The 15,328-nt window shown below is 38.0% G+C and overlaps 1 protein-coding gene across 1 annotated transcript in view; it reads left to right on the top strand.

The window, feature by feature from the left end:
- The window catches only part of LOC309401934 (macrophage mannose receptor 1-like), a 46,146-nt gene that overhangs the window by 14,363 nt on the left and 16,455 nt on the right, over positions 1–15,328 (top strand). The window contains exons 9-18 of the mRNA XM_081971312.1: positions 557–670; positions 1,336–1,451; positions 2,451–2,599; positions 2,710–2,909; positions 6,254–6,375; positions 6,989–7,067; positions 9,574–9,706; positions 10,737–10,772; positions 11,574–11,743; positions 13,078–13,145. Of these exons, the coding sequence (XP_081827438.1) occupies positions 557–670; positions 1,336–1,451; positions 2,451–2,599; positions 2,710–2,909; positions 6,254–6,375; positions 6,989–7,067; positions 9,574–9,706; positions 10,737–10,772; positions 11,574–11,743; positions 13,078–13,145 (1,187 nt within the window). The remainder of the gene's footprint in view (positions 1–556; positions 671–1,335; positions 1,452–2,450; positions 2,600–2,709; positions 2,910–6,253; positions 6,376–6,988; positions 7,068–9,573; positions 9,707–10,736; positions 10,773–11,573; positions 11,744–13,077; positions 13,146–15,328) is intronic.

Below are 15,328 nucleotides of genomic sequence, written 5' to 3'. Positions count from 1 at the left end.
GCTAAATTTGGATTAACTTTGCTACTAGCTGTTTATTTATGAAAAAATACAATTATATTTTACATTTTAGAAACTTGGCATAATATCTATTAATTATATTTTGAAATAATTTTTTTTTGTGGGTGAAAAGCTATGTTCGCCATTCCCAACTTCATTTAAACACTTACTACTTACATCCCTTTGCAAGATCTTAGTATGGCTACAGATTTTAGACAAATACAGCTATAACAAGTAATGTGCAGTAGTTCAGTTCATGGGAACAAAAGCAATATAGAATAGAATAGAATTCTTTATTGGCCAAGTGTGACTGGACTCACAAGGAATTTGTAATACAGTCTTAGTAAATAGTTTGACAGTGTTGTGGGAATTAGTTGTTTAGCAGAGTGAGGGAGGCAAAAAACTGTCCTTGTGTCTAGTTGTTCTGGTGTGCAATGCCCTATAGTGTCATTTTGAGGGAAGACATTGAAACAATAAAATTATATAAACGATCAACAAAATAGAACAGGGTAAAAATAATAGATTCTTTTTGAGGTTTGTTCACCTTTTCCATCCTCAGAATGGATACTGGGCAGATCATTTCTGTGAAGAGGAATTAGGATACATCTGTAAAAAAGAGCCTTCAGAATTTCTTCCTGGAACAGATGAAGTTGCTGATCCAAAATGCCAGAAAGTAAGCCCAAGGAACTGTGTAGCTCTTGATCTTTTATAATAGTTATTCATCTTATGAAGTTTTGGGGATACCATCCAGAAAGCTAATTTTGTTTTGAGATGAACATTCGCCTCCACTCCTAAGATTGATGTCGACTCTGAGGAACCCCATAGATAGAAAGATTTTCTTTGCAATTTTATAATAACACAAGTTATCCGTCTTTACCATATGGCAAAAAAAGGCTAATAGCTAAACAGATAAATAGATAAGCCTAATAGATAAACAGAAGGAACACATCTTTTTTCAGAATAGAAATGTTGGATTGGGATAAATCTGAAACTGATTTGTACTAGCCACAGGAATTGGACACCCAAATTGCAGCAATGTTCTTATAAAATTAAATAAATCTGAAGCTATTGACACAGAAGTTGAATGCTGTGAATTTATGTCTATCAACATTTATTTCACAGTTCCTTTTAGATTTTGGGTTCAAAAGATACTATAGAATAGTGAGACTATCACTCACTGCCACATAAAATATGAACCTAAAATAATTAAAAATTGCTCTTTCATTTGAATAAGTGAATCTGAGAGTCTGTGGATTGAGACAGGATAAAAATGTGAGATATAAACCAATAAATCCAGGCTAATATTGTTCTGTATGTGTATGTATGCTACGTTAACAGGGCTGGAAAAGATATGGTTTCTATTGTTACTTAATTGGAGGGACACCTGGAACATTTTCAGAAGCAAAGACATCTTGTGAAACAAACCAAGGATTTCTGATCTCTGTGGAGAATAGGTAAAATATGGTGAAAGGGACAGAACAAAATATTATATTATCCATTTATATTAGCAAAGAAAACACCAAACAGATTTCCTAGGTCTATCTACTTTTAAAATACATTTCCTTTAAGATAAACTCTGCTGTGAGACCTAGTAATGCACATGGAAATAATATTTTATCTGGGCATAAATAAAATATTTTTAGATATTTTATTCCTATATTCTAAATTATTTATTTAAAAAAAATTATAGATCCGCCTACTCACAAAAATATTATTTTATTCTGATGTTTGTTAATTATTCATTTTTCTTAATTATGCCTAATTTTGCACTAACTTTACATGAATTCATTTGACATAGTATCTAAAGATTGGTTTACTTGAATTTTATACGAGTTTACTAATTTACTAATTGCTTTTGTGATTAATGAATATCTCAAAATAAATATTTACATGTTTATTTTTTCTACTAATAAGGAAGTGTGATAAAAATATATATGGAGACCACTGCTGTAGAATAGTATTTCCCAAATTCAGTAACCTTACGATATGTGCACTTTATCTCCAAGAATTCCCCAGACAGCTGGGGAATTCTGGGAGTTGAAGCCTACCATCTTAAAACTGTCAAAATTGGGAAATACTGTTGTAGAGAATGTTATGATGCAACTGCAGTCTTGGTCAGACAGCTAGGTCAAGAGACCATGAGAGCATTCACAATTTTTGTTTTCACGGCCGATTTTCCCTTTCGCGCTATTTTTTTTTTTTTTGTAAGCACCCAATTTCCAAAATTAGGTTTGGGTCATGACCAAATCAGTTTGTGACCAAAGTTATGGAACAAATTATCGTTGTGACCAGAGGTTCTACTGTATAGAAATGTACCGAATCCTCCTGCCTCCTATTTTCCCCACAACACTAAAACTAGTAAAAGTATAAATTGGACCTAAGATTAACCTTCTGCAGAATCTGGAAATGAAGAAAATCAGAGATTATCCTGATTTGAATTATTTTTACCACAGATTTGAGCAGGCCTTCCTGACGAGCCAAATTGGACACCGTCCTGAAACATATTTCTGGATCGGCCTTTCAGATGTAGCAAATCCAGGGACTTTCAACTGGACCAATGGAGACCCCATTCAGTTCACTCACTGGAATGCAAAAATGCCTGGTATGGAGTCTGTCAGAGCAAATACATCCTAGCAGGAAAGCTTTCATCCTTTTTAGCTTGTCTATGGAGATGCATTACATTTAACTGGCTCTGGTCTTCCATTCTGCCAGGCCCAAATCCCGGCTGTGTTGTCATGAGAACGGGAGATGCTGCTGGACTGTGGGATGTTGTCAATTGCGAGGAGAGGGCCGCCTTTCTTTGCAAACAATTGGCTGAAGGGGTGACACCTCCTCCAATCCCGAAAACAACACCCCCTCCCCCATGTCCTGAAGGATGGACCGCAAGTCCAACAAGGAATGTCTGCTTTAAGGTGGGTCAACCCATTTTGGAATCTGCTCAACCAGATTCAGCCCTTTGGGACAGGTCAGGTCAAGAGGCATAAACTGCAACAGCAGCTGGCATCCCAGCCTCTCCTCCTATCCCTTCCAGGGGAAATTTAGGGCCCTTCAGTCATGATTAACTCTCCTTTGAAAAGAAAATAGAGTGATTGGAAGAACAAGGAAGGAATCATAGAGAAAATGGAAGTGGTCACATTCCTTTGCAGCTAGCCCTCTTTCTGAAATCCCCATTAATTGTCTTGAGACACTTTGAGTTACTATGTACCAAGAAATCGTGGTCTAATCAATCCAATCAATGTAACAACTATTATTAGCCTAAGACAATGACGTTAGAAGTTGGCATTTTTGTTGCTATCAATAGTTCATATATTTTAACTCTTCACAGCTTCATTTGTGTGGATTTGTCATAACAGTTTATTTCTCCCTTTCAGTTGAAGAATGGATAAATCCCTTCAGTTATTTCGGCAAATTTTTTTTGAAGCTTTGAGATAAAGTTTTTTTGCTTTGGTTTTTTTTTGTTTGTTTGCTGTTGCCTCATTCCTAGGTCTGAGGCAGTGATAATCTCAAAGTCTCTCAGCTGGCTTTATGTCTAAAGCGAGTTTAGAACTCACCGTTTCCCTTCTTCTAGCACAGTGGTTCTCAACCTTCCCAATGCTGTGACCCTTTAATACAGTTCCTCATGTTTTGGTGACCCCCAACCCTAAAATTGGTGTCTCGGTTCATAAGACCATCAAAAATATGTGTTTTCTGATGGTCTTAGGCAACCCCTGTGAAAGGGTCATTCAACCCCCAAAGGGGTCCTGACCCACAGGTTGAGAATCACTGTTCTAGCATGATGACTAAATCACTACACCAAACTGGCTGCCTAACTGTCTTTTAGACTAGTTTATAGGTGAGCTATAGGAATTGATATTATTATCTTGAATTTTAATTGAATTATAATAAAGGAAGAGCTTAGATCCTTTGACACAATACTGTTAAAGAGTGATCATAAGGTGATAGGTAGTCAGTTGGCCTGATACTCTGTCTTCAGATATATAGCTTTTATAATGCTAAATTGATTTAAGGCAGGGTTCTCTAAAGTGGTCAATATATACCCCTGAGTTGATGCGTTACCCAAGGGATTGATAAATGTCTTGCAATCATAAAGAAATCACTAAATGTCTGGTGTGTGTGTGTGTGTGTGTTATGTGCCAGCAGGAGGTGATTGATAAATGATGAAAAATCAGTTCGGACCAATTAATTTTGTGGGGTTTCTGTAGCGCTTCATGCTAGTCCCTAGTCTTAATGATGAGGTGGCTACTGGCAACAGAATTTCTCAGGGTTTCCTGAGAAGCATCATCTTTTATGCAGATATGTTTGAAGTGGATATTATCAATTGGTGCAGTGGTTAAGGTGTTGGCCTAGAAACCAGGAGGCTGTGACCTCTAAACCTCTCTTAGGCATGAATGCTGGCTAGCTAACTTTGAGCCAATCACTCTTTCTCAGCTCAATTCACAACAATCAACAATCATTCAAATAAGCCACTTGATGGGCTATATCCCAGCTTGTGTTACTCAGGCCTGTGAGTAAAACTAAGTATTCAGGGCCTTGCAATTGACTGTCAAAGTGAGACCAGTTTTATTTTATTCTATGGGGATGATGTTCCACAAGGAGGGAGCTACTGGAGAGGTCCCTTCTTTTTGATCCCACTAGACACACCTCCTTAGGAAAGGGGACCTGCAAGCATTCCTTGATCAGATAAAGATGACCAGGAGTAGATAGTCCTTCAAATAACCTGCCCCAAGCCACGTAGGTGAGTACCAGCACCTTGAATTGGATCTGGAAGCAAATTGGCAGACAATGCAGCTTCTGCAGGAGAGATGACAGATAAGCACAACTAGGCCTGAATAAAAGTAAGCTCTGCATTTTTAACCAATTGAAGCTTTTGGATATTTTTCAAGGGCAGGTATATAGAGAGCATGTTTCAATAGTCAAGATGGAGGTTTGTGCCTAGGGCATGAATGACAGTGAGCAGGGATTGTTGGTCCAGGAAAAGGACTATGTTGTAGACAGGTGATAGATGATGTCATATCCCACTCCCTCTGTTGAGAGAGGGCTATTCAGTTTTGATATAGATGGCCTCTTTGACCCCTGTTTCAAACCAGAGGTCTCTCTGTCCAAAATGTTGACTTTTCTGTCTTCAAAAGAGTGGACTTTGTCATTTAAAGACAAATGGACTACTGCATTTTATCCGGATACGTTTGTTCTCCTATGTTGTGCCATGCATTTATGAAGTGGTTGTTTTGTTTCCCCAATGTACAGATCTGCATATGATTCACTGCATTGTACTGCTTTTACCATGTTGCTCAGTTTGTGTCTGAATGGTTTTTTCCCTTGAGGTTAATAAGCTTCTGCCTTAGTGTATTCTTAGGTTTGAAGTGTGCATGTATATTGTGTTGGCTGAAGATCCTCTTGAGCTTTCCTGATATTCCTGCAATGTATGGAATGACAACAATGCTTTGTTTATTGTTTTCTTCTTTGTCTGTTCTGGAGGAGCTCCTGCTAGATTTTTTTGGGATATTTGATGAAGGCTCATTTGGGATAGCCACATGTTCTGAGTGCTTTCTTGATGTGTTTTAGTTCTTTTTCTTTCCCATCTTTGCTGGTAGGCAGGCCTTCAGCTTAGTAGTGAGGGTTCTGATAAATCCCATTTTGTGTTCCAGTGGGTGGTGGGAATCAAAAGGTAAATATTGATCTCCATGTGTGGGTTTTCAGTAAACTTCAGTGTTAAGGCTTCTGTCTTCCTTAATATGTAAAAGTGAAAATTTTGAATATAAAAGTTAGAGGATTATTTGAAAAGATAAATAATAAGAGCCATAAGGGGAAACAAACAACTACAGGTAGTTCTTGACTTACAACAATTTACTTGACCATTTGATGTTACAACAGCACTGAAAAAAGTAATTTATGACTATTTTGTCTCCTCCAAACTTTGCAGCATTCCCATGATGACATGATCAAAATTCAGATGTTTGTCAATTGACATATTTATGATGGTTGCAGTATCTTGGGGTCACGTGATCACCTTTTGCAACCTTCTAATAAGCAAAGTCAATAGGGAAGCTAGATTCACTTAAATCATGTTTCTAACTTAACAACTGCAATGATTCATTTAACAACTGTGGGAAGAAAGGTTGTAAAATGAGGCAAAACTCCACTTAACAAATGTCTGATTTAGCAACAGAAATTTCTAGTTCAATTGTGGTCGTAAATCAAAGACTATTTATATAGTGTTAATGCTCATTTGTAATGAGTTATATTTCTATGCATTTAGGCCTATACAGGGAAGAGAGTTGAAAGGAAAACTTGGTTTGAGGCATATGACTTTTGTAAAATAATTGGAGGAGACCTAGCTTCTTTTCATGATAAACTAGAGGAACAATTATTAAACAAACTGTGAGTATAATTAACTGATTATTTCTTACATCTTAAGGCAGACATACTCCTGGCAAAGAGTTTATTGGAGCACTAAATTCATCATCATGGAATATATAACTAGTGAAAGTTTCATAAACCTACATATATTCATAGCAAAGTATTTTGCATGTAGTTAAAATTTCTCTTAGAATACTCTAGTTAGAGCTCCAATTCAGTGAGGAAGAAAAAGATCATGATTTTACTGATCATCATTATTAAAGAAAATAGAAAGGAAATTCCAGTGGGTATAGCAGAAATAAGAAAGAATGGTCAGAAATGTAGATTCAGTCATAAGCATTATCATTTCAATAAAGTAACAATGCTTCTGGTATTATCCTGTACATGACTACTTAAATAAATTCCATTGTAATCTAAAGAACATATTCCCACTTAAGTAGGTATCTATCATATTACAGCTATAAGAGTGTATGTCATATTTAATAGCTTAGTTATTTCTGGGGGTTATTCACTTGTTGACATGCTTATGTCCTATGTGAAAAAGAAAACACAGACAGAAAATTGCAGTGTTGTATTTCAACAAGACACATGCGTAAAATATATTTTAACATATTTGCTGATTGTTACATTTTAGATCAAAATCCGAACATACCTGGATTGGTTTGCAAATTTCAGACTCTAGCACAGGATACACTTGGACTGATGGATCTCCTGTAAGTAAATGATTAACATGCATGCTTTATAATGCAATTGTTATCTGTAATTTCTGGTATTCTTAATATTTATGGAGTACAGCAGGAATGCTCAGCCCCCCCCTCCCCCAGTCCATGGCCTGCTACTGGCTATGGCCTACATGCAACCAGTTTACACAAGTGGCAGGTGAGCGGACAAGTCCATTTGTGCTGAACCTAACACCCACCCACTGCCACCACCCCTGACTGTCACCGCTACTACCATTCCACAGAGCCAGAAAGGTTGGGGATTGTTGGAGCACGGGTATTAATAATATTTCTTGTAGTGATTTAAAAGTAACAATATTTTAAGTGTTAAACTAAGTGTAAAAACATTAAAAATGTTAATATAATATGCTGTTGATATTTGACCCAATTCAGATTATTTCTTTGAGTTACCTCAGATTGCTATTGAAAAAAGTTTTGATTACATTGTTCATACAGAAACTGACAAACTACCTGAAATCTTTCATTCCACATACTACTAATTTTTCCTTTATCCATTTTTGCTGGAATGACAGGACCTCCAGCTAATTAAGAACAATTGAATGGTCCTTTCCTTAAGCACCATGTTTGGTTATGGGCTAACACCTACAACTTTGAGCTGAAGGTCAAATATGGGATGTATTCTTAATGTATTAAAGGGGCAAGTGTGAGATGATAAGATAGAATAGATAGTTTCATAGACATTTGTGTGTTTTGTTGCTGTATGGTAACTACTGCTGTTACTGCTATCGTCCACCATTTGAGCCACTTGATACTGGTAGTGCCAGATGACGTGGCGCAAATGAAGCAGATGGTCTTGAGAGCAGCAAAAGCAGAGGGCATGGTGGCTGACTAAGTATCATAATGTCTGAGTCCCTGGAGAAAAGACTGAAAACCTACAAAGTAATTGAGAAGCAAAACACATTCAGAGAAAACAAAGATCTGATAGTTGTGGTGGCCCAGAAAGAGGAACAATGCAAGGATAATGGATCCACATTAGGGAAGAAAGAGTGAACTGAGCAAGCAACATTTCTAAGTACTGATTTATCCTCATTCCTTCCTTCTCTCTCCTAGGACAAAAACCTATATCAGTATGCAGGATAAAAGAGAGGTGATAGGGTTGGTAAAGATTCAATGTGTGTGTGTGTGTGTGTGTGTGTGTGTGTGTGTGTGTGTGTGCCTGCCTGCCTGCCTGCCTGCTTGCCTGCCTGCCTGTGTGTCTCTATGTAGGGGAGGTGATGAATGCATTCTTGGATGATGGGCCAGTGTCACATGCTTTGAGGAGAAGATTAGTTTAATCTAAAAATATTAGACAATTTTCCAACTCTTCCTTAATTAGTTGTTTGCTGCAATGTAAGGAACTTTGGAAGAAATTAATTACATTGAACAATTTCAGTGCAGCTTTAGGTCTTGAAGTGGAACTGAGAATATTAGATATAATTATGCATGATTTTGGCAAGGCCATGATGGGGTGTTGCAATCTTGTTGTTATTGACTTCTCAATGGCCTTTAATTACCATCACTGAGGTATCCTTCTGCATCACGTTGGAGGACTCGGAATGAAGAATACTCCATTGCCATGATCCTTCTTTCTTAAGGAGTTATTCCAGTTGGTGTGTGTGTGTGTGTGTGTGTGTGTGTGTGTGTGTGTGAGAGAGAGAGAGAGAGAGAGAGAGAGAGAGAGAGAGAGAGAGAGAGAGAGAGAGAGAGAGAGAGAGAGAGAGAGAGAGATTGAGTGAGGTGGGGGGAGAGGAATAGTTAGTTGAAACTGGATTAGGTCTTATACCTTACCCACTTTTATTTAGCATCTACCTGCAATTAGTGGAGGATGTGATCCACCAACACAGGGTTAAATATTACGAGTAAGTTGCACACAACTTTACATCCCCGCCTTTGATTGAATAGCACATTTTCCAGAAATCTGGCGGTTATTATGTTCTGGCAGGGAATGAACATTCTAATTTATTTATTTATTAAATTTATATGCCACCCATCTTAATGATAAAGCTACTCTGAGTGATTTACAAAATGTTTAAAAGATGAATATAAAAAAATTAACTGAGAAGACTTAAATAAGATCTTAATCCCAACACGATGGAACAGTTTGGAGTTAGGAAGCCAACTGAGTGCAGGGCTATACTATCTAGTTATCAATGGAATCAGACTCTCTTGTTTCGTACTGTTATCCTTCTTGGCTCATGGATATTGCTTGAGATACATGAGGCAATTATAACAAGGAGGGATCTTTGCAGAACTCCGTCTAGTGTATCTTTGCAGCTTTCTTAAAATGGGAGACACTATTCAGTATTCACAGTCACACACATCCTGATCTCTCATTTGGATTACTGTGCTGTACATGGGGCTGCTTTTAAAGACTACACAGAAGCTAGACTTGATCCAGAATGCAGCATCTTGGGGAGTAATGAGTGTGCCATTTGTTAACATTACAAATGTTAAAAATTATGGCTTTTGGACAATAAGTATATTTTAATTTTTACTATAGGTAAACTATGAACCAGTTTTTACTTTGTCTTCTAATGAAAATGAAAAATGCAGAATGCTATGGGGATATCCTGGAGCCTGGAGAGCAGCACTATGTTATCGGGCTTTTGATTGGCTTTGTCAAATTACAAGAGGTAATATGCTTTTTATTCTCAAGTAGTTTATTTAGAATAACCGAATTACAGAGATGGTAGAGATCTTGGAGATCTCCTGTTCAAACTTCCTTCTCAAATAGGAGACCCTGAATTATTTCAGACAAATGGCTGTCCAATCTCTTCTTTCAAACCTCCAGTGATGGAGCTCCTGCAACTTCTGGAGGCAAGTTGTTGCACTGATTAATTGTTCTCACTGTCAGGAAATTTTTCCTTAGTACTAGGTTGGTTCTCTCCATGGTTAGTTTCCATTCATTTCTTCTTGTCCTGCCTTCAGGTGCCCCTCTTCTTTGTGGCAGCCCCTTAAATATTTGAACATTGCTTATCATGTCATCCCTTAAAAATCTCCAGTGATGGGACACCTATAATAGCTGGAAACAAGGCATTCCACTGATAAATTGTTTTCACTGACAGAAAATTATTGACAATTCATACTTAAGTGATTCTCCATTAGGATTTTTACATCCTTCTCACCTATTCTATACTTCGATCTTTCCTAAGTGGAAAAATGGTTTCTCAAGAGACAGATAAGGTGGTCTGCTTTCATCTCTTTAAGAACTTGCCACAGTTTGTTACAATATACCCAACTAAAGGCTTTAGCGTAGTCAATGAAGCAAAAATCTGTTTTTCTGGAACTCCCTTGCTTTTTCTATAATCCCGCAAGTGTTTGCAATTTGATCTCTAGTTCCTCTGCCTCTTCAAAATCCAGATTGTGCTTCTGATAGCTCTCAGTTCACAAATAGTTGAAACCTAGCTTGTCGGATTTTGATCATATGAAATGAGTGCAATTTAATAGTATTTATACATATCTTCATGGTTCTTTCAAAAGTGGCAGTCACCTCAATCTTAGGGAAACTGGGATCCATATATCTATGGCTATTTGTATGTAATGTAGAAATACAGTAACATGGTACATTTCACTTTTTGAGAATTACCTTCTTCAATAAGGAATAATGTAATATGATATGATTCTGCTTGATTTTTTTGGTAATGAAAACATTTGTTTTTTCAGGTGCACCTTTAAATCCAGAACCAAGCAACAAATTTGGTATGTTGGACAATTTAATGTCAAAAATATTATAATATACGTGTTAATACAGCTCTACATTTTATTTAGTTTGATTTGAATAAGGCTGCTTTGAACAAAATCTGGCTATATGACATAAAGAAGCATTCCTAAAATGTGATGTGTGATGGTTGAATTTGTAAGCAAACCAATTTCTAAGAGCACTGAAGAAAGCCAGATGTTGGCTCTGGATGGCTTTGTAACTACAGACATTGTGTTTCCTTCTAAATGAAAGGTAGATGTCATTGACTGATCTCTTCACAGGCAATAATTGAATAGGGGTTTTCCAAGCATATGTAGAAATATGGCTATAACCAAAGAGGAGTTACTAAAAAATAATTGGAAATTTTAATAGAACTTTCCAAAATATACTAAGCTTTGATTGCATTTGATAGTAATTTGATTGAATCAAGTAATGCATAAGACAACAACTCACTTTCTCCAACTAGTTTTGAAAGCAAATTAAAATGACCTCCTGGTTGTTTTGCATTGCTTTGTCTTGCAGTCTAAACTTCACAATCTGGGTTGACTTTCTGTGTATTCTGGAACATTTGCATAGAAGCCACTTCCAGCTATTGGAAGCACTCAGTTGAAGTCTGTTTGTTAGCTATAATATGGATGTATCTTTTGGGTATGCAGGTTCATATTCAGAAGATCTTTGAAGAAAGAGCTTTGTACAGTACAGCATGGAAACTTCAAAATGACTGCTTTGTGGTTTTGTGGAATAGATGTAAAAGGACTGCTCGGATATATAAGTCATTTCTTCTATTTTTTCTTTTGCAGATTATAGTTATAAAACAATTGAAGATGGCTGGATTGAATTTGAAAACAATGAGTATTATTTCAGTAATACAACAATGCCTGCAGAAAAAGCCCGGAAGTTCTGCAAACAACATCATGGTGATCTTACTACCATTGAGAGTCAAACGGAAAAAATGTTTTTGTGGAAATATGTAAGAAATATATGTAATAATTACCTATGAAAATAAGTGGCTTCAAAAAAATTTATAGATGTGAGTGTATATCTGTGTGTATGTATAATGCATGTGTATGTGTGTGTGTGAGAGAGTGTGTGTCAGGTTTCCCACTAATATACCCATAGCAAACAGAACTCCGAGATGGGTATGTTCCTCAAATAATAGTTTTATTGAATCTATCATATTGGCACAGGCTGGTGAAAACCGGCTCTAAATGTTCCTATAGTTTTCACCTAATCAAAAGTCAAAGTTTTTCCTCTGTCCCCAAACAATCAGTCACATGGGCCAATCAAGGTGCAATCCTGTTGCTAGGTAACATTACTCCTCCTTTCTTCAGCCATCTGTGGGAATGTCCTTCGCTCACAGGGGAAACTATTTTGTTTTGACTACAAAACCCCAGCTATCACTATTCCCTCTCCCCATTCCTCATCTCCTTTGTGGCAACACTGGAACCTCAAAATGGCCTCAGTCAGGCCAGCTTCAGAGTTGACAGTATGTGTATATGATAGCCAGAACTTTTCAGAAACTGAAGAATTTCTTTTAAACTTTTGTATAAAATATGTATTATGGTGGGCATTAAGTTAACTGGATGTTTAGCACAGTCAACTTAATTGGAAACCAATTATTTCAGGAATGAAATGGGTTAGATTTACCTTTTTACTCAAATGAATTTTCCAGTACTATATTGTTAAAAAGCAGAAATATTTCAAAATTGCTAATTATTTTGTGTTTAGTTGCTTCTATTCAACATGATTTGCAAGAATATTTTTAATTATACATAGTGTTTGACAAACCTACCGGTTCTTGGAAAGATTCTATCCTTTATTGGATTATTGGTTCTGATGCTCTAAACCAGGGGTGACAAACTCAATTTCATTGAGGGTCGCATCAGGGTTATGTTTGACCTTGGGGCCTGGGGTGGGCATGGCCAGGGTGGGTGTGACTTAATATCACTAGTGGTGGGGGGCATCTGTGGCAACACAAGTGCTATACCAGCAAAAATGGGCTCCAGAGTTCCATTTTCAGCTGCAACAGCCTCCTGCTACCCTCTACCAGTGAAAACTGAGTTCAGGGGGAGCCACGTGTGGCTCTCCCAAGCTGTTTTTGCTGGCAGAGGCACTGTGGGCTGGTCCTTTGCTATTTCCATGGGCCAGATCTAAGCATTTAGCGGGCTGGATCTGGCCCCTGGCCCTTGAGTTTGACACCCCTGCTCTAAATGATAGCTGGATTAGATTTGTTGATATGCTATGTTATTACTATTAAAGCAGAAAGTAACTATTTTTATTACCTTTTTTTCTTTTACATTTTAGGCTTCCAACTATGGCATTTATAAAGATTCCTATATTGGTTTAATTTTGAGTCTTGACAAAAAGTTTGGGTAGGTGAACAAAATATATAAATGATAATGATGATATCCATTCAGTCATGTCCGACTTTGGCAATTCCATGGGCTGGGTCTCTCCATGTCTTCCAATCTTGCACTACTTTCAGTTGCTCTATACTCTGGCTAGTGTCAGCTTTGATGATGTCTAGCTGCTATGTTCTTTGGCTGCCTGGTTTCCTTTAACCATTAATTCTTCCAAACACTCTTGGTTCCTCTAGTGCAGTGATGGCTAATCTTTTTGTCCTCACATGCAAAAAGCGTGTGCGCACGTGAGACAGCATGCACATGCATTCCCACACCCATAATGCAATGCACGGATGACATGCCCATGTGACCTGGCCCCCCTGTGCATGTGCACAGGAACCCCACTGTGCCTCATTTTGGGCTAGCAGGCCTCACTGCAGCCTCCTCGGACCAAGAGAGGGCTCCATGTGCTACCTGTGCCACACATGCCATAGGTTTGCCATCATGGCTTTAATACATACACTGATCTACAAACTTTGGGAAATTATCAACCTCCAAGATAAAATGTGTTAATTTTACATATTTTGATTAGATGAATTAGAAAACAGGTGATAAAGGTGCTGGTTGGCTAAAATTTTCAAGATATTTCACAATAATGATTTATACACAGGCAAGAATATTTGGCTACAAGGGAGGGAGATGTCTAATAATTATGATGCCTCGTAGCTTCTTGACAAAGTGCGGTAGAACAATGAAAATGGCACTACATGGAAGTGTATAAATTTATCTTCACTTTGAGAACATCAAGGCAGTTGACTATGAAAAACATGTGGAAAATTTGCTTAGGTCCTATAAAGCACTTGGTGCAAATATGTCACTGAAAATTCACTTCTTATACTCACATTTAGATTATTTTCCTTGGAACTGTGGGGCAGTGAGTGATGGGCATGGGGAGAGATTCCACCAGTATACAAAGGAAAATGGAGAAAAGATACCAGGGAAATGGAGTCTGTTCATGCTTGCCAATTACTGCTGGAATTTCCCCAGGGAAAGTTATGTCAATAAAAAGATAAATTTATAATGATTGGTCTGACACCATTCTCATTACTATATCATATTTTTAAGAAAAATTATGGAGCATAACCCTACATCCTCCTCATAATTTTGATTTATTTTGTTGCAATTTTGACTTGAAACTGTATCTTGGATCCTGGACCCAATTAATACTCAGGACTTAATTTTCCTTTAATAGAGACCCCATTCTGGTAAGATTAAGCTTTCTGAGGTTTTCTTCTTATAGAACAGTGATATTGACCTTTCATTCAGCAACTTTTCAAAGTTAGAGTGGCACTGAATAAAGGAACTAACAACTAGCCCTCAAGGTTCTGGTTGTCATAGTGCCTCCTTGGACACATAAACAAAATTGGGTCCCTTGGCAAGGAACTTGCACTTGCAGTATCCCATAGTCATGTGTTCACTATTGCCAACCTTCCAAGCTACCTTCCCACAAGAAAACTCAATGGGAAATCCAACAAGGGAGATCACTAATAGTTCTGGAAAGTCTCTACCCTCTCTTGACTCCTGGCCAGTAATGTCTTTGATCACACACAATGTGCCTTCCTTCCCTTTTTGCTCACTTGCACTCACCTGTGCCCTCCTTTCCAGGACCTTCCTGTGCTCACATAGACATATTCACCTGCATTTTTCTTGAACCTTCCTATGCAAGCACATATGCGTGCACTGACTAGTGGTCTTTTCTGGACCCTCTTGTGATAGCAGACAGGCACACAACAACCAGAGTCTTAGTTTCCAATCTCACTCACTCAGATACATGCAGTTCACATCCTTTTTTCCCTGCCTCTCTTCAGTGCAGACACATGCTTGCATGCACCCTGAGACCTGCTTTTGTGGCCTCCCTGTGCCCATACATATAGATGCACTGTCATCTTTCCCCAGCCTTCCTGTACTTGCACACCCCATTGCATCCACTTTCTCTGGACTCTGTGAGCTCATGCTCCACTCAGGAGTGGCTTGCAGCCGGCCTCCTAGTGCCTTCCCAAGCCCCCTGTGGTATCCTACTGCCGCCTCTGCTTCCCACTTAGTAATTTGCCTGAATTGGGAAGACAATCACAATCGGGACTGCCTGGATTGCCATTGCTAAGCAATGAAATCACATGGTACCACACTTTGCAGCCACAGTTCTTAGATCCACC

This window comes from Natrix helvetica, assembly GCF_964273705.1.
Source record: "Natrix helvetica genome assembly, chromosome: Z".
NCBI classification, from domain to species: domain Eukaryota; kingdom Metazoa; phylum Chordata; class Lepidosauria; order Squamata; family Natricidae; genus Natrix; species Natrix helvetica.
Note: the sequence above shows the minus strand (reverse complement) of the source record. Positions and strands in the feature narration are given on the sequence as shown.